The sequence below is a fragment of the Heloderma suspectum genome, chromosome 2, assembly GCF_057233095.1.
Source record: "Heloderma suspectum isolate Gila_16-S chromosome 2, 16-S_ref, whole genome shotgun sequence".
NCBI lineage: Eukaryota > Metazoa > Chordata > Lepidosauria > Squamata > Helodermatidae > Heloderma > Heloderma suspectum.
In genome coordinates, this window is record NC_139459.1 from 386,610,867 (window position 1) to 386,635,202 (window position 24,336).

A 24,336-nucleotide genomic window follows, 5' to 3' on the forward strand; every position below is an offset into this window, starting at 1 on the left:
AGATGGCGCAATTTGGGAGCAATAGCACAGGAAGACAGATGTTCCTCTAAACTCGAGAAGTACAGAGGTCAGAGAGTAGGGTTGGAGGTGCCAGGTGGGCCTTCCTCTGAAGGCAATGGAGAGAGGTCTGGTGACCCCTCAGTTGACAACTGGGGCAGGGTGGAGAGACAGCACCACACCTGTTTTAAAAGAGATTCCTTGCTTAACACTCAGCTTCAGGGTGCAGATTAAGGTGCTGATCCATTTGAAGCCCTCTAAGATCAGGGTAGCAAAAATTAGGGCCATGCACAGCCCACCCAACCTAATTCAGAGCTCAGTTTAGAAGACTCCAATCAGCCTGAACTCACCTCACCCGCCCCTGAAGCTGGGTTGACCCACTTCTCCAGTTCTGAAGCAACATTTAGAGACCCGAAGCAGAAGGGGGGAAACCCGCACCGAAAGTGACCCCCCCACTGTCAATGCCAGTGCCACAGAACCCCCACTCCTTACCTGGATCTGTCGGGAGTAGGGATGGATGAAAGGGACTTACCTCATCCCGCAGCTTGCTTCGCGGTAGGGGGGAGGCGCTTCGCTTCTCCCCCCGAAGTTCAAGCGAGGGGGAGAGGCGCCCCGCCTTGCCTGGCCGAAATTCAGGCCGGGGGAGAGGCGCCCCATCCCTCACCACAGAAATTTAGGCTGGGGAGGAGTGCCCTGTCTACCCAGCTGCGAAAAAAAAAAGGAAAGTAAAAAACACACACACACACAACCGTGATAGGCTACGTAACGATTTGCAAAGCCTATCACAGCTAGATTTCCAAAGTGAGCCGTGATAGGCTATGTAAATCGTCACATAGCCTATCGCAGGTGACTTTGAAAAAAAAAAAAAAAGGGCTTACGCAAATGGCGTAGAGCCCATGTGGCACCGCCATTTGCTTTCCTTAGTTTGGCACGTCTAGTGTACGTAAAGATTTACGTAGACTAGGGTGAAAATAAGGGCAACGCAAATAGCGTAGAGCAATGGCTGCATGTGATTCCCTGGAGACCAGGTAAGGAGTGAGGGGCTCACACAGCGGGGTGGGGTTGCTATCCTCATCGGGCTGAACACCCCCAAAGCTCTTCAGAGTGATCCAACCCATATTGGAGTTCTTTGGCCTGATCCTGTCCTGCTCCGAAATTGCACCGCCTTGCACCGCAGCACCCAGACATACTAGGGATTCAGGCTTCAGACTGACGTGGCTAAGAGCCCTAGTAAAAATGCCCTCTTCCACATGACCCTTGGATATGTTGTCTTAGAGCATCTGATGAGGCCTGCTCCAAGTGGCAAGGCCAGCTGAGATTTGGCTGGTGACAATTGGCAGGAAGGCATTTTGTGGTGTGGCAACGTCCCTGGAGATTTTAGTCTGTCATGAGTCTAAGCAGGAAGTCCTTTCTGTTTCAAGAGGGCTTTCTATTATTTGAATGGGATTTTCATGTTGTGATCCTTTTGTGTTGAATTGTTGGATTTTACGTAGTGCTTTTATTCATTCTATTTGATGTATTCTGTGTGTTGGTACTAGGGATGTATGATACTCCCCTTACTTGGTTCCGCTGGGTTCCGCTGGAGGGGGAGGCACTCCGTCCATCCCCCCAGAATCCTAGCCAGCCAGCTCTGCTCCGCAGGGATCCGCGGAGCCACTGGCTGGCTCCTCCAGCAGCTGGAAATCTGGCCGCTTGCTAGCAGGGACGCAAACGGCGGCGGCCATAGCTGCCGCCGTTTGCTTCCCTGTAGTCAGCTGTGATAGGCTACATAAAGACTTACATAGCCTATCACGTCTTGTAAAAAAAGGGGATCCGGGGGTGGCGGATCCCGACAAGCCTGCAAATGGCAGCGGCAGCAGCCGGTCGGAAGTCCAGCTGCCGCACCCACTGCTGCTGGAGCTGCCACCGGAGCCGCCGCCACCCGGAAGATCTGCCCCAGGTAAGTCTCATGCCGGAGGGGATACGTGGGTTGTGGGGGGGGGGTGGCAGGCCGTTCCTCCACAGATTTCGGGGGGCCGAATGCACTGGCATTCGGCCTCACTGAGATCCGTGGCGGAATTCTCTGCCATCCCTAGTTGGTACAGTGGAGACTGATGGCTCTGATTAAGGTGGGGCTGTGGATCCCTTCTGGGTTTTAGTCAGAACCATCCAGAACTATACAACAGTTATCCAAGGTACTGAACTTATTTGGGGGATATAAATCCATCAGGTACCCCGCTCCTTAAAATGCCTTTCCGTCTCCAGCTGTGCCATGAGGCCTCCGATCCTTCCTTTGCCTTCTGCCCTGCCACTGAAGATCAAAACACGGAAGAGGAGAGGGCCTTTCCAATGGTGGTGCCTATCCTCCCGCAAAAAGCTCATCTCCCTCCCCCATCGTTCACTGTAATTGCATGCACATGTCTTGAAGCTTGTCCTTTTATTGCTGTTGCTTGTAATTTCTGTTATTCTGGGATTGTCTTTTAGTTGATTTCATTGTTGTACCTTTTCCCCTCCAGTTAGTATATTGGCTTGAGTACATGTATAGTATAGGAGGCATAAACATTTTGAAACAAACAGACCAAAAATGTCCGTCCCATGTTGTGATGCATAAATAGTGCTTCCCTGAGACAAAGACCTGGGATCCCTTCTACTTCATTTAGGGTCACAAGCACTAGAAACCCTGTTGGGTCCTGTCTAAATTGCAGGACTCATTTCCATAGGCACAAATATTCATACACTGTTTTCCTGGATGATCCTTCTCTTTGTTGCTAGACAGTGCCTCATTCCAGATGCACTGAGAGCTGTCGACGTGGGTACTACAAGGAGGTCCAAGAAGGAGAGCCACCATGCTGTTATGCTTGCGCTCCATGTGCGGAAGGAACCATCTCCATTCAGGGAGGTAGGCAAGATCAGAAGAATGGGAGTTCCCTAGGGCAACTCCTTGAATATGCTGAATAGTCCTCACAGCCCTATTTTACTTCTCTCTTTTTTTTTTCATAAACACCTTTAGCAAAACATTCCATGAGTAGGTAAGAGGAGAAGGCTTCTTAAATGACTGTTGCTCCTAGTGTAAAACATCATGGGAATCCCTTATGGTCATGGGCCATTCACTACTGCTCAGCCTGAAATAACTCATGATGCTAGGGATGTACGAATCCCTTACCTTGCTCTGCTGAGGGGCATCCGTGGTGGAGGGGAGTTGCTCCTTCCCTCAATGGGGGGGAAGGCGCTCAGCCCCTCCCCCAGAATCTTGCCCGGCCAGCTCCGCTCCGCAGCCAAGCCGCAGACCCGCCGGCCAGCTCTGGCCAGCTCTGGCAACCCGTAACCAGACATCCAGCCGCTGGGGAGCCCTGCAGGGACGCAAATGACGGCTGTCGTAGCCGTTGCCATTTGTGTCCCTGTATTGAGCCATGATAGGCTACATAAATATTTACGTCGCCGTTCACGACAGGGGGAAAGTATCATGGCTTGAAGAGGAGGTAGCGAATGGCTGACGCAGGACGACAGACATTCGCAAAGCAACACGGACTGGAGCAGGTAAGTGCTCCGTTTCGCACGCCTTTTGTGGGGTGCGGAGGCAGGGACTTCGTTCCGCGATGGATTTCAGGGGGCCGAATGCACTGGCATTCTTCTAGTATGATACTTTGCGGAAGTCTCTGACATCCCTACACAATGCCCTTCTAGTACATAGCGTCATTTTAATGAAGACTTGTTCCATTCGACTGAAAGATAATTTTATTTGTTATTACTTGCTACTGTACAAGGTTTTATTCTTCTGGTCTGTACATCGTTGTGATCATTGTTGTGATGTGCAGTCTCAAAAACATTTTAATTAACACATTAAATATATATACACGTTTGGAACAGATGCTAAAGACTTGTGGAACTCTGACCCCTACTTGGCTTCAGTTTATTTGTAATCTCCACCATTAATCCCATTAAGTGAGTGGAAAGAAAAGATGATGGGAGTGAATCTCTGGTGTGCAAAGCAGGGGGGAAGCTTAGTGCACACTGTTCCTGGTACAAATCATCCCCCCCCCCGAAAAACAACTCTGCTTTTTCCATGATTGGGACAGGGCAGCATGAACAGACATGGTGGGCCTTTCTCCATTATCCTCAAAGAATTGTCTGCACTGTGCTATGATCCTGTGGTAGGAAAGCAGGGGGTCCCTGACAGAAAAGGGGATGTGAAAATGGTGCTGAATGCTGATTCAATCTTCTGGTTTTTTTAAACCTCTTTAGTAAAACTTGATTAAATAATAAGAAAGCTTTATCGTAGTTTCCTTCTCCAGATTTCACACTTAACCAGGAGTCCCTTGAGCACCGTCTTGTGGTAGAAAGGTGGGGCATAAGTTAATACATAAGTAAATACATAAATCACAAGCCACTCAGCTACCAGGTAGCTTTACATGCCTTACAGGAATATTATGAAGATAAGAACAGGATAACCTCACAGACACTCCCTTACCCCAAACAACGTTAGGATTAATACCCTCACTTTTCCATATTTAAACCAGGTAGGGAGCTGTGTTTATTCCAAGTCAGCACATCAATCCATCTAGCCCACTCTTCTCGGTTCTTATCTGACTGACAACCACTCTGTAATGCCCAGCAGAGATATTATGGTACCTTTCCTGGCCCTGCTACTACTAAGGTCCTCGCCTGGTGATGAGGCCATAGACTGGTCTGGTCACAAAACAGGTCCTCTGTGAGGGAATGTTTGTCTCTCTCCCGGCCCAACTGCACATTTTTCTGGAGGTACAGTTGATGTGAATCCTGTCACTCTCCGTCTTCTCAGATGCCGACCATTGCATGAAGTGTCCGGAAGATCAGCATCCAAACACAGACAGAGATCAATGTGTCCCCAAGGAGATAACCTTCCTCTCCTATGAAGAACCTTTGGGCATTGTCCTGATTTCCTTTAGTCTATTCTTGTCCTTATCCACGGGCTTCATATTAGGGATCTTCATGAAATACCAAGAAACTCCAATAATCAAGGCCAACAACCGAGACCTGTCCTACATTCTCCTCATCTTCATCATGCTTTCCTTCTTGTCCTCCTTCCTGTTCATTGGGCGGCCCAGGAAAGTGACTTGCCTTCTCCGACAAACAGTTTTCAGCATCATCTTCTCAGTTGCCGTTTCTTCGGTGTTGGCCAAAACCATCACGGTGGTGTTGGCTTTCCTGGCCACCAAACCAGGGAACAGAGTGAAGAGATGGCTGGGGAAGAGTCTTGCAAACTCCATTGTCAGTTCTTGTTCTGGTGTCCAAGTTGTCATCTGCACCATCTGGCTGGGGAGCTCTGCCCCATTCCCTGACTCTGACATGCATTCCCAGCCTGGACAGAACATCCTGCAGTGCAACGAAGGATCTGTTGTCTTCTTTTATACTGCCCTTGGCTACATGGGCTTCTTGGCTGCCATCTGCTTCACGGTGGCTTTCCTGGCCAGGAAGCTGCCTGGGGCCTTCAATGAAGCCAAACTCATCACCTTCAGCATGCTGGTCTTCTGCAGTGTTTGGCTGTCCTTTGTGCCCTCCTACCTGAGCACCAAGGGGAAAAACATGGTGGCCGTGCAGGTCTTCTCCATTTTGGCCTCCAGTGCTGGGCTGTTGGGCTGCATCTTTCTTCCCAAGTGCTACATCATTGTACTGAGGCCTGATCTGAATACCAAGGAGCATATCATGTTCAAAACAAAGTAGTGCATCTGATCCATAGAGGTAGAATTGTGGGAGAATATTTGGCATAGATTTGGAGGAGATATAAGTTTGCTGAGATCTTATTCAACAGAGCCTTTTGATGTGTTTATCGCTGCAGTTGCACAGTTTTGGTGTTTCTGTTACAGGAGACAGGCAAAGCTGAGCCTTGGGGCTATCACTCTGCCAGTGACCGCCATCCACACCAGAGGTAGTGTTGAGGCTGGAACTATACCATACTGACATTGTCCAAGTAATGCATCTGTTGAAGGTGTGGCCCTTAACAGCTGCAGTGTACCAGGATTTTGCAGCTTGCATGGACATATAAAGCCCTGAATGCAAGACATTAAATGGATGTTTGTTACTGGCATTAGTGTATTCTGATTGCTCTGCTTGCTGTGACAGTTTCATGCACTTGTTGTCACTAAGAATTATTCTCAAAGAATGCAGGAGTTTAATTCGGTACTTCCATTTCCTTGCTTCTCATTGTCATCTATGGTCGTCACACATTTACTCCACAGAAATGATGTTTTTGATTGAAGGGAATTGGGTTTTTTTGAAGGGGACAGTCTCCTGAACAGAGAGATATTAGACATGGGACAGTCTTGTGCTCAGATTTTGGTCCTGGGTGATTTAAACTTTAGATCCTGACATTCTCACCCTGAGATGTGGGGCTGCTGCCAGTGCAGGCCGGCAGCTCTCATTTCAGTGGAGCTGTGAACCCTTCCTGGGTTTCAGACAGAAACCACGTCTGGCGAAAATGTTTGCAAATGGCCAGATGTGTTGTTGTTGTTCAGTCGTTCAGTCGTGTCCGACTCTTCGTGACCCCATGGACCATAGCACGCCAGGCCTTCCTGTCCTGCGCTCTCTCCCAGAGCGTGCTCAAGTTCATATTCATTGCATCCGTGATGCTATCTAGCCATCTCATCCTCTGCCGTCCCCTTCTCCTTTTGCCTTCAGTCTTTCCCAGCATCAGGGTCTTTTCCAGGGAGATTTCTCTTCGCATTAGGTGGCCAAAATATTGGACCTTCATGTGTGCCCATGTTCAATTTGCACAACTTCCCCAGTTCGATTTATGCAAATATCCCTGGAGACTGGATCATCCCCACTTTAGTTTATGGAGGAAAGTTTCACAAATCAGGAGATGGGTACAAAGTTTGGGAAATGTGCACACATTTCACATTCAGTTGCTGCTTGATTTGCCTGATTTTCCTGTTCCTGCAGAGTGAGCAGACATCATGAACAGGAAAAGTGACAAGTGGTGATGCAATATTTGGAATATCCTAGCAGTCTCGAGTCTCACCCATTCACCCGTCCCTACCAAAGGCAGCCCCACATACTGGATGTTACCGCAGCCCAAACAGGATGTAACTTAGGCATGTGTCACCTTGATCAGATCTGGCATCTCTGAAATGGGTGCAGTTGGTACTCTTGCCTCACTCCTGGCCACTGCCCAAGCCTGCATTCAGGATCATGATCTCCCATCCTTGCCCCTTCCCAGCTGTTTTTTAAAAACATTTTTTGACAGGCCGGCAGAGAGACTTGTGAGTAGGGATGTTGGCGGAATCTGCAATAGAACTAAGTGAGTTCAGATTTTTATGAACCCTACCATTGGATGGGCTTTCTGAAGCAGTCACACTTGTACAAATGCAGCATGAAGGGAAAGATCAGCAACCTTCTCTTTGTTTGAATAAAAAGCACAGTCCGCACATGTTCAGGGAATGGACAAAATGAGGAATTTGAGGAATATTTGAAGAATCTGGGAATATGAAGAATGATATTCTTCCATTCTGTTTGTATGTGGGGAATCTCCCTCAATCCAGCTGTTCTCTGGAACCCCTCCCCCCTTTCCCCAAGGCTCTTCTGGGATCCTGACCATGGGGTGCCATTCTGCAGAGGATTCCGTGGCACGGACTGAAGGGAATTTGATCCCATTTCAGTCTGTGGCGGAATTCTCTGACATCCCTAATATATTCCACGAATTACTAACATGCTTAGACATCAAACACTTATTGGTAACAGCAACCAGTAGGTGAACCATGAGTCCCAGCACAACTGGGCACCACTTCTACCCCTCCAGCCACTAGAGAAGGAGCTTTACACTCCAGCCTGGATGCTTCCACGCCCACCTCAATCAGCCTGCATATGCAGGCAGCCCCTTGGCCTTTTGACAACAGCGGACCTCTGTCCCGCCTTGCATCCGTCAATATCTGAAACCAGCCCAGGCATAGAAAGCAGACTGTGCCTTTCAGCCTGCATCCTGCAACCAATGATGACATTTTCACTATCGGCAACGGCATTAAGCATTGTGAGCACTGCGACGCCTGGCTTTTGAATGCCGAATGATCACCCCCTAGCTGCCGTGGCAGAAAGTTTTCACCACCCCCACTGACAGTTCCAGATTTCACTAGGGATGGACGAAAGTCCCTTACCTGTTCCCGCAGCTTTTTTCGGGGTGGGTGGGAGGAACTCCGTTTCTCCCCCCAAAAATTCTTGGCAGGTGGGGAGTCGCCCCGCCCCTCCCGCCGAAGTTCTGGCCGGGGGGGAGCGCACCGTCTCCCCGGCCGCGAAAGAAAAAAGTAAAGTGTAAAAAAAAACACGTGATAGCCTACGTAAAGATTTACGTAGCCTATCACGTCTAGATTTTCAAAGTCAGCCGTGATAAGCTACGTAAAGATTTAAGTAGCCTATCACAGCTGACTTTGAAAAAAAAATAGCGTTGCCCTTATTTTCAAGGTAGTCTATGTAAATCTTTACGTAGACTACCCGTGCCCAAATAAGGAACGCAAATAGCGGCGCCCATGGGCACCGCCATTGGTGTACACGCTTTTTTTTTTTTCAAAGTCAGCCGTGATAGGCTACATAAATCTTTACGTAGCCTATCACTTTTTTTTTTTTTTTAACACTTTACTTGGAAATGGCGGCAGCGGCTGCTGGTCACAAGACCGGCCGCCGCCACCGAACCGCTGCCGAACCGCTGCCGGGACCTGCCGCTGCGAGGGACATTTGGCCATGGTAAGACCCATCCCGGGGGGGGGGTGTAGGAGAATTTCCCCACAAATTTCGGTGGGCCGAATGCATTGGCATTCAGCCTCCTGGAGATTCATGGAGAAATTCTCCAACATCCCTAGATTTCACCCGCAACACCGACGCTGATGGCTCCTTTCTGGACAAGCAATTCCTGACGGGCTCGTGCAAGGACAATGGGCCTCTATGCTGGGCTTCCTGGTCTGCACCACTCAAGACTGCACAGCCGCATGGTCCCAGTGCACTTGTGTTCAGGGTGCAAGGCTCGGTTTAGCCTCTGATGAGCACTTTGCAGTCAGATGAGCCTCCAAGCTATGGCCAGCTGTGCATCCTGGACACCGAGGAGGCCACTACGGCTCTCCTGGATCGAGTACAGAACAGCACTGGGCTGCACCTTGCTGGAGTCACTCACTAACTGATACTCAATGTTTGCCCATGCGCTACTGAGTACCGGTAGGTGGGTGAAATCCTCGAGCACGAGGATGATGTTGCAGTTGTTGCTGGGCATGCACCAATGGACGTACCTCTGTGCTTCCATCGCGACCGTAGAATGATGACCACTATGGCTCACTCTGGATGCGATAATGTTCCCGGGGTCTCTTGAATTGCTTCTTTGTGGACTAGCTCCGATGGGTTTCCTGTGGCTAATCGTTGTTTGGTAGTGAACCCTCAGGGTTGAGAGTGCTCCACAGTCTCCTATATGGAGATGCTGATGCTAGAGAAAGTGGAAGGCAAGAGGAATAGGGGCCGACCAAGGGCAAGATGGATGGATGATATTCTGGTGGTGACGGACTCGACCTTGGGGAGCTGGGGGTAGGGATGTATGAAATTCACTTACCTTTTCGATGGGGCGATTCGTGGGGGGGGAGGCGCACCTCACCTCCCCCCAAAATCCTGACCAGGGCGGCTCCGTTCTGCGGATATTCTGCAGAGCAGCTGGCTGGGCCTGCCCGCAGCTGGAAATCCGGCCGCTGGGCAGCCTTCTGAAAAAAAAAACCCTACGTACGCAAATGGCGGCGGCTAAAGCCGCTGCCATTTGCGTTCCCTTTTTTTCACTGTGTTAGCCTTCGTGAATATTTACGTAACCTATTATGGTGGGGAAAAAAAGTGGAATGCAAATAGCGTGGTGGGAGCCATTTGCGTTCCTCCCCCCCCCCTGCCGTTTTAGCCTACGTGAATATTTAAGTAAGCTATTATGGCAGGGAAAAAAGGAAGGCAAACGGCAGCCGCCGTAGCAGCTGCCATTTGAGTGCATGGGTTTTTTATGCTTGCCATAATAGGCTACATAAATACTCACGTAGCCTATCACAGCAAAGCGCAGGATGGAAATGGCGGCCGCAGCAGCTGGTCAAAAGACAAGCTGCCGCCACTGCAGCCACCGGAGCCCCAGGTAAGTTTTATTCTGGGGGGATTCTGCAGGACGGTGGGGGGTGGGAGGCCATAACGCCACAGATTTCCGGGGGCCAAATGCCAGTGCATTCAGCCTCACTGAAATCCGTGGCGGAATTTATTTATTTATTTATTGCATTTCTATCCCGCCTTTTTTCCTCTTGCTAGGAACCCAAGGTGGCTTACATGATCCTCCTCCTCTCCCTTTTATCCTCACAACAACAACCTTGTGAGGTAGGTTGGGCTGAGAGTCTGTGACTGGCCCAAAGTCACCCAGTGAGCTTCCATGGCTGAGTGGGGACTAGAACCCGGATCTCTGGGCTCCCAGTCCAACACTCTAGCCACTACGCCACACTGAATTCTCCACCATCCCTAAGTGGGGGTGGCTATGGCTGACAGGAATCTCTGGTGTGGGCTGGTCCATGAAGTCACGAAGATTCGGAAGTGACTTATTTTTGCCGTAGTCTACGTAAATCTGTATGTAGACTACCGGGACCAAATAAGGAACACAAATGGCGGCGCACATAGGGCACTGCCATTTGCGTACGCGCTTTTTTTTTTTTCAAAGTCAGCCGTGATAGGCTACGTAATGATTAACGTAGCCTATCACGGCTGACTTTGCAAATCTAGCCGTAATAGGCTGCGTAAATCGTTACGTAGCCTATCAAGGGGTCTTCTTTTTTTTTTACTTTCGTAGTTTGTGGCCGGGGAGACGGGGCACTTCTCCCCAGCCTGAATTTTGGCTGGGCGAGGCGGGACAGCTCCCCCCCCTCACCTGAACTTCAGGGGGAGAAGCGAAGCAAGCTGCGAGACCAGGTAAGTCTTTTGTATATCCCTATTAGCAACTAGATATGAGCAGCAGAGTACCTATGCCCTAAGTTGGAACAGTTGGTCCTAGGGATGGGGGAGAATTTCTCCCCGAAACTTCGGGGGGCCGAGTGCCAATGTATTCGGCACCCCGAAGTAGTTTCAGGGAGAAATTCACCGCCCCCCCCCCCCGGGATGGGACTTACCTTTCCCAAATGTCGCTCCCGGTGGCGGGTCGCAGCAGCGGTTTGGCAGGGCTTCGACAGGAGCAGGGGCGGCATCCGGTCTTTCGACCGGCTGCTGCCACCGCCATTCCAAGCAAAGTAAAAAAAAGAAAACGCCCCCGTGATAGGCTACGTGACGATTAACGTAGCCTATCACGGGGGCGTTTTTTTTTTTACTTTTTATTTCGCGGCCGGGCGAGGCGAGGCGCCTCCTCCCCGGCCTGAATTTCGGCTGGGCAAGGCGGGAAGCCTCCCCCCCGGCCTGAATTTCAGCCGGGCGAGGAGGGAAGCCTCCCCCCCAGCCTGAATTTCGGGGGGAGCAGTGAAGCGCCTCCGCCCCCACTGCGAAGCAAGCTGCGAGACCAGGAAAGTGACTTTCGTGCACCCCTAGTTGGTCCCCGTTTGAAAGGGAATCACTGGCAGACCCTGAACTTTAGGGCTAGGGAGAGTCCATCCCCTTTTCTCTTGGATCCTCTGGGCTCAACCATTGTTTGCGTGCCAACCGGGAACTACGCCTCCTTTCCACGCCCTCCATTCGGCGCCGCTCCCTGCGTTGGCGTCGCACGTCCAGCAAGTCTGCTTCCCACGCTCTATCACTCCCGGGACTGCTATCTATGTCAGGAATACCGGTGAGAGGAATCTCTGCCAGCTATTGGCCCTAAGAAAGATGAGCGTGCTCCTCTCCCAGGAGTGGCTGCTCTTCCTCAGAATCAGAACTACTCTGGGATTCTATGGGCTCAGTGACCACCCTGACATCATCCCCACTCCCATGATGCCCCCCCTCGTGCTCCTTTCCTGGGGCCCTGGGTTTGTGGGGGTACAGCTGGTGGAAGCGCCTCAGCAGCAATGGAACATGCACATTTTCTGCGGGTTCCCAGGATTGCTCATCAAGCCCGTACCCCTTCCAGTCCACCAGATATTGCAGGCGTCCGCGAGAAAGGCGGGAGTCCAGAATCTCCACAACCTCAAACTCCTCCTCCCCCTCCACCAGCAGTGGTGGGGGGAGAGCGGACTGCCTGATGAGGGTCACCAGAAACCAGGGGGGACAGCAAGGACTGATGAAAAACAGGATGGATCTTCATGGAGGGGGGGGGAGAGCCAGGCAAAAAGCAACAGGGTTAATCTGGGCCGTAACCTGGAAAGAACCTGTGCGGCGCGGCGCAAGCTTCCTTGCGGGTGAGTGAGAGGGGAGGTAGTGGGTGGACAACCAAACCCAGTCCCCCGGTTGCAAAGATGGACCTGGCTGGTGCTGCCGGTCTGCAGAGGCCTTGTAGGCTGTCTTGGCTTGCTCGAGGGAGTCCCGTAAGAGGTGGTGTACCACTCGCAACTCCTCTAAAAAGTCATGGGCCGCCGGCACCAAAGAGGGAGCTAGGGTGGACAGGAAAGCCTTGGGGTGGTAAACAAAATTGGCAAAAAATGGAGTTTGCAGGTAGAAGCATGGCAGGCATTGTTATAAGCAAATTCTGCGAGAGGCAGCAAGGAAAACCAGTCATCTTGCTGGTAACTGACATAACAGTGCAGATATTGCTCCAGAGTCACATTCGTGTGCTCATTCTGACCGTCCGTCTGTGGATGGTGGGCGGAGGAAAGACGGAGCATCACATGGAGCAATGCCAGTAGCTCCCTCCAGAAATGGGCAGTGAATTGGGCCCCCCATTGGAAACGAGACCCTCGGGCCATCCGTGGAGGTGGAAAACATGCGCCAAAAACAGCTCTGCCGTCTCCCTGGCTGTGGGCAACCCAGAGCAGGGGATGAAATGGGCCATCTTAGAAAACAAATCCACCACCACCGGAATGGTGCTCTTACCGTGTGAGTGAGGCAAGTCAGTGATGAAGTCAAGGGAGAGCAGTTTCCAAGGTCCTGAAGGGGTAGGGCTTGCCTGAGGGGGCCTTCGCCCACTGGCAGGTTGGGCAGGAGGCGACATAGGACTTGAGGTCCCAACACACACGAGGCCACCAAAAATCCCTTGTCACTCCATGCAGGGTCTTGGCGATGCCAAAATGCCCAGCTGTGGGGGAGTCGTGGCACTGATAGAGGACCTTCTCGCGGAGGGTTCTAGAAGGCACATAGACCTGGCTGGAATGGTAAAGCAGGCCACCTCGCAAAGAGAAGGGGGTAGAGTCGGAGGGCAGAGGCTAGCTCCAATTCCTCCACCTTTGTGCAAACAAAAGCATCCTGAGCCTGTGCAAAGAGAAGCAGCTTCTCCCAAGAATGAGGTACCGCAGCTGCTGCCAGGCCTTGGGGGGGAAGAATCAGAGGGGGTGGATTTTCCTCACTCCCTGTCTGGAAGTCAGGCTTACGGGAAAGAGCATCCCCTTGTAGGTTGTCGGAGGCTTTCACATGGCAAATCTTAAGGTGGAACCGAGAAAAAAAAAGCACCCAAATAATCTGCCTCTGGTTTAAGGCACGGGCTGTCTGAAGATGTTCCAGGTTGCGATGGTTGGTTCTAACTTCGACTGGGTGCTGTGCCCCCTCCAGAAGATCACTCCAGGTCTCCAAAGTGGACTTGATGGCCAACAGTTCCTTCTCCCAAATGCTATAATTCCTCTCAGACATGTTCAGCTTCCTGGAGTGGTAGGCGCAGGGTTGCAGCCCGCCGCCCTCCTGATCTGGCTGAAAGAGCACTGCCCCCACCGCAAAGTCAGAGGCATCAATCTGCACTACAAAAGGCTTCCTTGGGTCGGGATGTAACAGGATCAGCTCAGAACTAAAAAGCTTCTTAAGTTCCTCAAAAGCCTGTTGGGCTGATGCCGTCCAATGAAAAGGAGATTTCCTGCCCTTAAGGAGGTCCATGAGAAGAGAAGTCAGCTGAGCAAAACTGGGCAGGAACTTTCTGGAAAAATTTGCAAACCCCAGAAAATGTTGCAAGTCCTTCTTGGTGGATGGAGGCTGCCAGGAGATGACAGCCTGGACCTTTGCAGGATCCATCCTGAAACTGTCAGGCGAAATACTGTAGCCAAGAAAGTCCAAAGAGGTTAGGTCAAACATACATTTCTCCAGCTTGGCATAAAGATGGTTCTCGCAGAGGTGCTGGAGGATGGCAGAGACATGACACTGATGGGCATGGGTGTCCTCAGAAAATATAAGTAAATCATCGAGATACACAATGAGGAAAGTGTCCAAATAGTCCCAGAAGATGGCATTCATAAAACGTGAAATGGTGAGGGGCGAGCCCAAAAGGCATCACTAGGTCTTCATACGCTCCGTACTGGGTCCTGAAAGAGGTCTTTTACTCATCCCCCTCCCGGATGTGAATGAGATTGTACGTGCTACGCAGGTCCAACTTTGTGAAAATCTCGGCTCACCCCAGGTGCTCCAGCATCTCAGGTATGACCGGGAGGCGGTACTTGTCAGGGATGGAGACCAAATTTAGATTTCTGAAATCATGCACCGGGTGGAGTTCTCCAGATCGTTTGGCCACTAGGGTTGGCGGAGAATCTCTCGATGAATCTCCGGGAGGCCGAATGCCAATGCATTTGGCCCCCTGAAGTTGGTTGGGAAATTCTCCGCTGGCCCCCTGCCCCCCCCTGGGATGGGACTTACCTGGCACGATTATCCCTCTCGGCGGCGGGTCCCGGCGGGGTTTCGGAGGCGTTTCGGCAGGGGCGGGGGCGGCAGCCAGTCTTCTGACCGGCTGCCGCCGCTGCCATTGCAAAATGAAAAAGGAAAGTTAAAAAAAACCCCCCACACCTGTGATAGGCTACGTAATGATTTACATAGCCTATCATGGCTAGATTTCCAAAGTCAGCCATGATAGGCTACGTAAATCGTTACGTAGCCTATCACGGGTGTGCTTTTTTTTTTTAATTTACTTTTTTATTCACTGCCGGGGAGACGGAGCGCTCCTCCGCAGCCTGAATTTTGGAGGCGAGGGATGGGGCACCTCCCCCCCGGCCTGAATTTTGGCCAGGTGGGGCAGGGCGCCTCCCCCCCTCGCCTGAAATTAGGGGGGAAGGACTGGGCGCCTCCCCCCCACCGCAAAGCAAGCTGCGGGACGAGGTAAGTCCCTTTTGTCCATTCCTATTGGCCACAAAGAAGGTAGGAGTGCAGGCGGGGGAGGAAGACGGGCGAATGAAGCCACGTTTGAGATTCTGGTCCAAAAACTCCCGCAGAGCTCAAAGTTCTGGCTCCGACATTGAATACAGCTGGCCAGCGGGGATGGTTGCCCCAGGAATGAGGTTAATGGCACAGTCAAAAGGGCAGTGGGAGGGAAGCCGGTCAGCCTCCTTCTTGTCAAACACATCCCGAAAAGCTGCATACTTTTCTGGGAAGATCATGGTCGCTGAAGAATTGGCAGAAGCAGACGAGGAGGGGGAGGAAAGGGTTAAGGCCTGGGCTGGGACTGGCGCCTCCTCCGGGAGGCAATGCTCCTGGCAGTAGGGATACACAAACTCCACTAGTTGAAGCCCTGAAGAAATCTCAGGATTGTGCTTAGAGATCCAGGAAACACCCAGCACGATTGGGTATAAGGGAACCTTGGCCAAGTGAAACTGAATCTGCTCAACGTGGGACTGGGCATGCAGAGTGAGTGGAGCTGTAATTTGGGTCACCGTGCCCGAAGCGAGAGGATGCCCATCGATGGTCTCCACTGCCAAGGGTGCAGGAAGGGGCAGGGTAGGAATCTTGTGGAAGAGGGCGAAGGTCTCATCCATGAAACTGGTTGCAGCCCCCGACTCCACTAAAGCTAGGGCCTCCACCCCACCCCACTGGGAGGAGTGGAGGTGAACATGCAACAGCAGATGGGATGGTGGGGGGGTTGGGGAAGGCACCCACCTGGTGGGGAACTGAACCCCACACTGGAGGCCCCCAACAAGCTTGGGGGGCAGTCTAGTCAGGCCTGGGGATGAGGAGGAGGAGGGGGGAAGGAGAAGAGGGGGAGACAGTGGAGCTGTGGATTTAACTCAGCAGGTCTTGCTGAAATGCCCCAGCTTTCCACATCGAAAACATCGGTGGTCAGCTCACCGCCGCTCAAGTTCCTCTGGTGGCAGTGGGGCTCGGGTAGCTCCCAGCTGCATCTGGGTCTCCTCCACCCCCAGCGCTGGAGTGGGGAGTGGAGGAGGGGCAGGAAATGTGGGGGAATGGGAGGAGGGAAATCCTGGCGCCCCACCGGGTCTGCCGGCGCCCCTCAGCCGACTATCTATCTGAAGGCAGGTCTGGATGAGGTCCTCCAAACTAGGCGGGCTGGGCATGCGCGGCAACTCATCGAAGATCTCGTCATTCAAACCATCCAAAAACTGAGCCACCAGCGCGGCATTATTCCACATTTAATCCTGCATCAGCAAGCGAAAGGTTGTAGCGTAGCTGGAAACAGAGTCCTTGCCCTGCCGGAGGCGGTGAATCTCCCGAGAAGCTGCATGCGCAGGGGGTCACAGAAAAAATGGGCCATGGCTGTCATGAAGCCTTGATAGTCCCTGAGCAGGGGGTCATTAGTGAGCAGGAGCCCTGAAGCCCATCTAGCTGCCATGCCTGACAGTAGGTTAATGATGAAACCCACACGAACCTGTTCCGTCTGGAAATCCTCAGGCCAAAGACGCATGTACAGCTCCAATTGGGCCCTGAAAATCTGAAAAACTCCTTTCTCACCAGAAAAGTTCTCTGGCAAAGCCACCAGGCACTTGCGGCAGGGGGGAATCGGAGGTGGAGGGGGTTGAACTGCAGCCTGTAGATTTTTCATGGCAGCTGTCAGCTAAGCCATCTGATCATGGAGCATCTGGTTCTCTTGCGCTAGAGCTTGCACTGCCATGCCCCTGGCACCCTCCATAAGGCAATCGGAGAAGAGAGAGAGAGATTAAAAAAAAAAGAGGAATGGGGACCAAGCTGTCAAGGGCACCTTGGAGGCCTCTCTCAGTCTAATCCAGTAGCCAAGTCCAGACACAGACAAAAGGAATCTTTTCAAAGCTTTATTCCTCTTTTACAACTTAACAACTCTACTGTTAGCAACTAGATATGAGCAGCAGAGTACCTATGCCCTAAGTTGGAACAGTTGGTCCCCGTTTGAAAGGGAATCACTGGCAGACCCTGAACTTATGGGCTAGGGAGAGTCCCTCCCCTTTTCTCTTGGATCCTCTGGGCACAACCGTTGTTTGTGCGCCAATAGGGCACTACGCCTCCTTTCCACGCCCTCCATTTGCCTATGCACCATCATTAGATGCTGATGAAGACATCAAAGAAAAATGTTACTCCCAACTGGACACCATCTTATCAGAGATACCTAAGGAGGATAAAATCCTCCTCCTGGGCAAGTTTAATGCAAGAGTTTGGCGTGGTTTTGATTTGTGGCCAGGGACCATTGTGAAAGAAGGAGTCAGCAATAGCAACCAGAATGGAATTCTACTTCTGACTGAATGTGCAGAGCATAATCTCATCATTGCCAACACACTTGTCCTTTGTTCTAAAGGACAAAGAGTCTGTTGCACTGCATTGAAAGAGCATTACAACAACCTCCTCACCCATAATTCTATTGTGGCTGATGAGGTTTTCTCTCAAATCCCACAAAAACAAACCAGAGATGAGCTTGCTGTATCCCCTAGTTTGGAGGAAGTCAGTAAAGCCATTAACCAAATAAAAAAAATAAAGCTAGTAGAACCGATAGGATCCCTGTTGAGGGCTTTAAAGAAGGTAGCCCTGGAGCTACACAACAGCTTCACAAGCTCATGGAAAAAATCTGGATGAGGGAAGAGATCCCAGCATTCTTCAGGGATGCCGTAATTATCACTCTCTTTAAAAATGGTGATAGAACAGATTGTGGAAACTATCGAAGTATCTCCCTTCTAGCTATGGCAGGCAAAATCCTGGCAAGGATCCTCGCAAACCACCTTTTTCCTATCTCAGAAGACATCCTCCCTGAATCCCAAAATGGCATCTGCCCTTCCAGGGGGACAGTAGGTATGATCTTCACCGCACGACAGCTCCAAGAAAAATGCAGGGAGCAAAACCAACCCCTGTGCATGGCGTTCATTGAACTGACTAAGGCCTTCGACACTGTAAATCGTACTGCTCTCTGGATCATCCTTCTGAAAACCAGATGCCCTAATAAATTTGAGAACTTGTTGCAGCTCCTCCATGACGACATGACGGCGACATCCTTGGATAACCATGGCTCTCAAAGTGATCCATTCAGAGTGGGATCAGGCGTTAAACAGGGAGGCGTCATTGCGCCGATCTTATTCGCTATCTTCATCGCTATGATTCTACACCTTGTTGAAGGGAAATTTCCCACTGGTGTAGAAATCATACATAGAACAGATGGAAAACTCTATAATCTCAGTAGGCGGAGAGCAAAAAGTAAGGTAATTACATCATGTGTCATAGAACGTCGATATGCTGATGATAACATAATCTGCGCACATTCAAAGGAAGATCTCCAAACTATCCTAAACATCTTTGCAGAAGCGTATGAACAGCTCGGCCTCTCGCTTAACATCAAAAAAACCCCAAAGTGCTTTACCAGCAAGCACAAACCAACCACTCTGTAGCGCCATCAATCCAGCTTAACAGTGTAATGCTGGAAAATGTTGACCACCTTTCTTATCTTGTCAGCCATCTCTCCACAAAAGTCGACATCAACGCTGAAATTCAGCATTGCCCGAGCTCTAAAAATGTGGCATTCTCCCCAATGAAGCGCAGAGTGTTCGAGGATTGGGACATTCGCAGGGAGACCAAAATGCTTGTTTACAAAGCCATTGTACTACCAACCTTACTGTATGCCTGTGAAACACAGACCATCTATAAATGCCACTCCCAACTTCTCAAAATATTCCACAAATGCTGCCTCTGCTCCGAAAAATTCTGCAAATTACTTGGGAAGACAGACAGACTAATGTCAGCATACTGGAAGAAGCAAGACCACAAGCATTGAAACAGTGATTCTCCAACATCAACTTCGCTGGATCGGCCATGTTGTTTGATTGCCTGATTATTGTCTTCCAAAGCAGTTACTCTATTCCCAGCTTATGAATGGAAAATGGAATATTGGTGGACAGCAAAAGAGCTTTAAACATGTTCTTAAAGCTAATCTAGAAAAATGCAACATAAGCATTGAAAACTGGGAAGCTGTAACTCATGAGCATTCCAACTGGAGGTCAGCCTATATTAAAGGTGCTATAGACTTTGAAGACACACGAGTACAGAGCGAAAGGGAGAAATGAGCTCAGAGGAAGGCATGTCAAGCAAACCCTCACTGTGACCGCCTTCCAGCTGGAAACCTATGTCCTCGCTGTGGGAGGCTGTGTAGATCCAGAATTGGCCTTCTTAGCCACCTGCAGACCCACTGCTAAAGATTAATGTGTTGATTGACCTATCTTCTATGAATGTCTAATCCTTCTAAAGAGTTATCCATATAGACTCTATCTTTGGAAGAGAATCTTACTCGGTCACGAGTGATCGCCATGATGATGATCGCCATGATGATGAGTAGCCTATGGCTGCGAGAGCTGGACCATAAGGAAGGCTGAGCGAAGGAAGGTAGGTGCTTTTGAACTGTGGTGTTGGAGGAGAATCCTGGGAGTGCCTTGGAGTGCAAGAAGATCAAACCAGTCCATACTCCAGGAAATAAAATGCTCACTTGAGGGAATGATATTAAACGCGAAACTGAAGTGCTTTGGCCACATCATGAGAAGACAGAATGCCCTGGAGAAGATGCTGATGCTAGGGAAAGTGGAAGGCAAAAGGAAGAGGGGCTGACTAAGGGCAAGATGGACGGATGCTATTCTGGAGGTGACGGACTCGACCTTGGGGAAGCTGGGGGTGGCGAAGGCCGACAGAAAACGCTGGCGTGGGCTGGTCAATGAATTCACGAAGAGTCGGAAGCGACTGACCGAATAGACAACAGTTAAAAGTAACCCAGTCAAAGTTTATTCGTTGCTCAGAAAGGAAGTCTCAAGCTGTTACATTTTATTTATTTATTTATTTATTTATTTATTTATTGCACTTATACCCTGCCTTTTTGCTTCTTGCAAGGAACCCAAGGTGGGTGGGGCTAAGAGCGTGTGACTGGACCAAAGTCACCCAGTGAGCTTCCTTGGCCGAGTGGGCCCTAGAACCCGGATCTCCCAGCTCCTAGTCCAGCACTCTTGCCACTACACCACACTGGCTCTCACAAAATGGCCTTTATATACAGTACTCCACACATTCTTAACATGCCTATACATCAAATGTTACTGGTAACAGCAACCAGTAGGAGAACCATTAGTCCAAATATACCTCCTGCTACTGCACCAATTCTACCCCTCCAGCCTCTAGAGAAGAAGCTTTGTGGCCCAGCCAGGATGATTCCACCCCCGCCTCAAGAAGCTTGCATATGCAGGCAATCCCTCGGCTTTGGGAGTCAACAAAATGCTGGCCAGCCTTGCATCCGTCAACATCTGCAACAAGCCTGGGCACAGGAGGCAGTCTGTGCCTTTCATCCTGCGTCCTGCAACCAACCTCGACAGGTTTGATATCGGCAACTGTGGTAAGGGTTGTGAGCACTGTGACGCCTTCCTTTTCAAGTGTGAATTGTCAACTCTTTGCTGCCATGGCAGAAAGTTTTCACTACCACCACCCTTGGTTCCCATTTTCATCTGCAACATTGTCACCGATGGCTCCATTCTGGGCAAGAAATTTCGGAAGGATGTTTGCAAGGACAGCAGTACTCTAGGCTTTGCTTCCTGGTATGCACCTGTCAGGAGCTCCTGGGCGGCTTCTTTCAGTAGATCCCAGTCGCCAACTCAAGACACAGACGAAAGGATTTCTTTCAAAGCTTTAATCCTTTTACAACTTAATGACTCTTTCAGATGCTCCTCACCAGTGACTAAAGCAAGGAACAGCAGAGTAGCCTAAGCTTCAAGAAGGCAGTTGATCCCCATTTGAAAGGGAGCCCCTTGAAGACCCAGAACTTATGGGCTAGGGAGAGATCTGCCCTCTTTCCCTTGAGTCCATGGGAGGCGGCCATTGCTTGCGTGCCAAATGGGCAGTATGCCTCCTTTCCACGCCCTCCATCGCTCGTCACTCTTTGCGTCTGCGTTGAGCATCTAAGAAGCCCCTCCCACACTCCCTCACTACCAGGGTCACTATCTAATTCAGGAATGCAGGCAGGAGGAATCTCTGCCAGGTGCTGAGCCTGTGAGGGATGAGCTGGCTCCTCTCCCACGGATTGCTGTTCCTCCTCAGATTCAGAACTGCTCTGGGGCTCTCTGGGCTCAGTTTCTACCCTGACAGCAATCCTCAAGATAGCACAGTCACAAGCTTCCAATCCGTTTGTGTTCAGAGTGCAAGGGCCACTTTGCCATCCGATGAGCACTGTGCAGTCAGATGCGCCTCCAAGCTATGGCCAGCTGTACATCCTTGACACCGATGAGGCCACTATGGCTCACCTTGAGCAAGCAGAGAACAGCACACTGGGCTGCGCCTTGCTGGAGTCACTCACTAACCTGCTACTCAATGTTTACCCATGTGCTACTGAGAACTGGCATGTCAATGAAGTCCTTGAGCATGAGAACACTGTTGCATTTGCTATACCTATGGATGTATCATTGTGCTTCCATCACGATGGCAGAATGGTGAAGTTTATGGCTCAATGTTCCCCATGTCTCTGAAATTGCTTCTGTGTGGTTCGCTTGGATGGCTTTCCTCTTGCTGATGGTTGTCTGCCAACACCTCTCTTCTGCCATGGACAACGCTGTGTTGTAATGAGTTGTGTGCACTCATTGGTAAACCTTCAGAATCAAGTGACTGATGGACCAGAACAAGGACGTTACAGGGGCATCCCTGGTGTCGACACCAGGAACATTGTATTTAAGGAAGTTTTGAAAAGTTCAAAGATGTAACACTTGGAATTTTTCAAATCATAAAGTTAGTTACCTTAAATTTATCTTTACTTTAATTTTTTCTCTGCAAACTCGGTTCATTACTAACCAGTTTGCTGAATATGATTTACTACGTCCCAAACAAGATTCTACACAGTTCTGATGAGCTCACTGGAAGTACTGGTAGGGGGAGATCTTTCCGTTGTATGGCGACCACCATTCGTTCTTGGATTACTGGTCATGCTGGCCTATCCAGCACAAGAAGTGCGATTGGAAGGGCTGACAATGGGGGCAGGGCTGCAAAACGCCCCCACATAGTGTGCGCCTTCATGCGTATAAGGAATGGGGAAGATTTGGCCCTCCTGATGTTCTCGGACTGCAACGCCCATCATTTTTCCCCATGGGCTAGGCCAGTTCGGGCTGCTGAACGTGCAGTCCAGTCCTATCTGGAGGGCAGCACATTCCCAAACACTGGTATACATCCAAAGAGATTTTCTTGCTCTTCGCTCTTTTGTGTGAGTTTTTCGCATACAGGCCAGGCCAGGCTCACCTTTCCCCCTTGCCAACCAGAAGATGGAACTGCCTGTGTGACTTCTCACAAACTTGTTTTTCCCCCATTCTGCACCTCGCCTCGAGGCACTCAGAGAATCCATGAAGTTGCAGCTGTGAACCTCCCCCTGATCATTATCAAAAACATAGTTATCTATTCTGAGTCTTGCCAAAGCTCAAGAGATGTTTTGCTTTCTGTTTTCCTTGGAGACCAATGATGTCAACATCAGAATGAAAGGCAGCTCCAGGAACCCTCTTGCATTCACTGTGCCTGAAAAGCTTGGTGCATAAAAGATCTCCTGTGCTCCCGAGAGCCTGGGCTCAGATTTCGGACAGGTTGAGATGACCATGCTGTGGTACAGTTTAGTACACTGCTTCCCTCTGCTGCCTCCGGCTCAGAATTTGATGATGTTGTAAAGACACTGGAGCCTCAATCTTGCAAGACTTTTCTCACGTCTTCTGATTAGCTGGCTGTGGAGGTGAAAGGAAACTCAGAAAGCAGGAACAGCAGGAGGGAGGCAGAGCCAGAATGATATCATTGCTGCTGCTGCTGTTGCTCCTGCTTCCTTATGTGGTTGGTCAACTGCAGGAGACAGACTGCTTGACCACTCTGAACAAAGAGCAAGAGTTAGGATCCTATTATTACCGCCCAGGAGACTACCTCATCAGCGGAGTCCTGTCTTCACAGTATTTCTATTGCAACAAACCATACGTTTTCTCTGAGTCCCCTTTAACCAGGGTTGTCACGTAAGTGATGCTGATGATGTAATGCTTCCCAATCCGCACTCGGGCTGTCCCCATTTACGGGAGACTGTCCATCTTTTCTGGTATCTCTGGTCATCCCTGATAAATTGCTCTCCTGATTTTTGCCACTCTGTCCTTTTTGAAGAAGAATTCAGAGCTTCATTAAAGTGAAGGCACCATTTAGTTCAGTACGCTCACATATGACTGGATCTATGGGGTTCCCTTGCATTGTTTCAGCCAAAAGAACCAGCAGCCTCTTTGATAGTAAAGGTTGTGATAAGACACAGACTGGAGCTGGGGAGGTTCCTTCTTGGGAGTGGTCCAAATGCAAATGTCTGCACAGAGGTTCCCTCTCCAGAATAATTACAGGGCCTTAAGGCTGAGCACCTTTCTTCCTCATCCACTACAGTACTTCACTGTAAATCCCACTGCACTCTCTGGGATGTACTTCTAAAGAAGCCGTGTGTATGTGTGTGTGTGTGTGTGTGTGTGTGTGTAATGGGAGTTAGACCCATTCAAGATAAAATACAAGACATTATATTGGAATACCGGGATACAGTTTCTTCAGTTTATCTCATACAATGAGCTGAGTACTCATATGCATGATGATCAGAAAATAATTAGCCACCTCTTTGTTGAGATAGCTGACATTTCCCAGGACAGTGAGTGACCAATCTTTCCTCAGAATGCCCTGGGAAGTTAGTCAGCAGAACATACAACATACAACCTCTCAAATCAGAATAAAAATTACAATGAAAGATTCCTTGGGTCAGAGTTTTAGGGGCTCCTGCCTTACACAGACATGATCTGCTTTGGAAGGGAGTTTCCCCAAACCTCCCCTGAAATGCTGCTGCTGGTCCAAGATTAAGTCTTGCATGAATGGATGCTTCATGGCCCTATTTATTCTGAGGAGACATCAAAGAAGAGGGTGAAGTACCAGAACTAGGCAGCATCACATGGGGTCACCAGGAAACAGGTTCTGCTGGGCAGGAGAGTAGTTCCTGTCACTCAGTATCTTCAAGTCTCTGAATCAAGACTGCAGAAGCCTGTGGTTGCTCCTGCCTTAGAGGAGATTCAAGCCAACCACCAGTTGAGTTCATTTTGTGTTCTGTGCATAGATTCCCTATAATGGAGAAAAGGC

At 50.2% G+C, this 24,336-nt stretch overlaps 1 protein-coding gene across 2 annotated transcripts; it reads left to right on the top strand.

Annotated features, from left to right (window-relative positions):
* The first annotated feature begins 960 nt into the window (after nt 1-960).
* Nucleotides 961-6,133, top strand: LOC146356428 (vomeronasal type-2 receptor 26-like). 2 transcript variants are annotated; one of them, XM_084832626.1, is made up of 3 exons: nt 961-1,025; nt 2,749-2,875; nt 4,775-6,133. In XM_084832626.1, the coding sequence occupies exon 3, from the start codon at nt 4,789-4,791 to the stop codon at nt 5,674-5,676; it is 888 nt and encodes a 295-aa protein (XP_084688752.1). In that variant the 5' UTR covers nt 961-1,025; nt 2,749-2,875; nt 4,775-4,788; the 3' UTR covers nt 5,677-6,133. The 2 variants fall into 2 exon arrangements, 1 of the variants encoding a protein (XP_084688752.1); XR_014787458.1 differs by lacking the exon at nt 4,775-6,133 and having other exon boundaries at nt 994-1,025; nt 2,242-3,848.
* The last annotated feature ends 18,203 nt before the right edge of the window (nt 6,134-24,336 follow it).

Excerpts from the sequence above, each read along its gene's own strand:
- LOC146356428 (XM_084832626.1), top strand. The coding sequence starts at position 4,789 with ATGAAGTGTCCGGAAGATCAGCATCCAAACACAGACAGAGATCAATGT.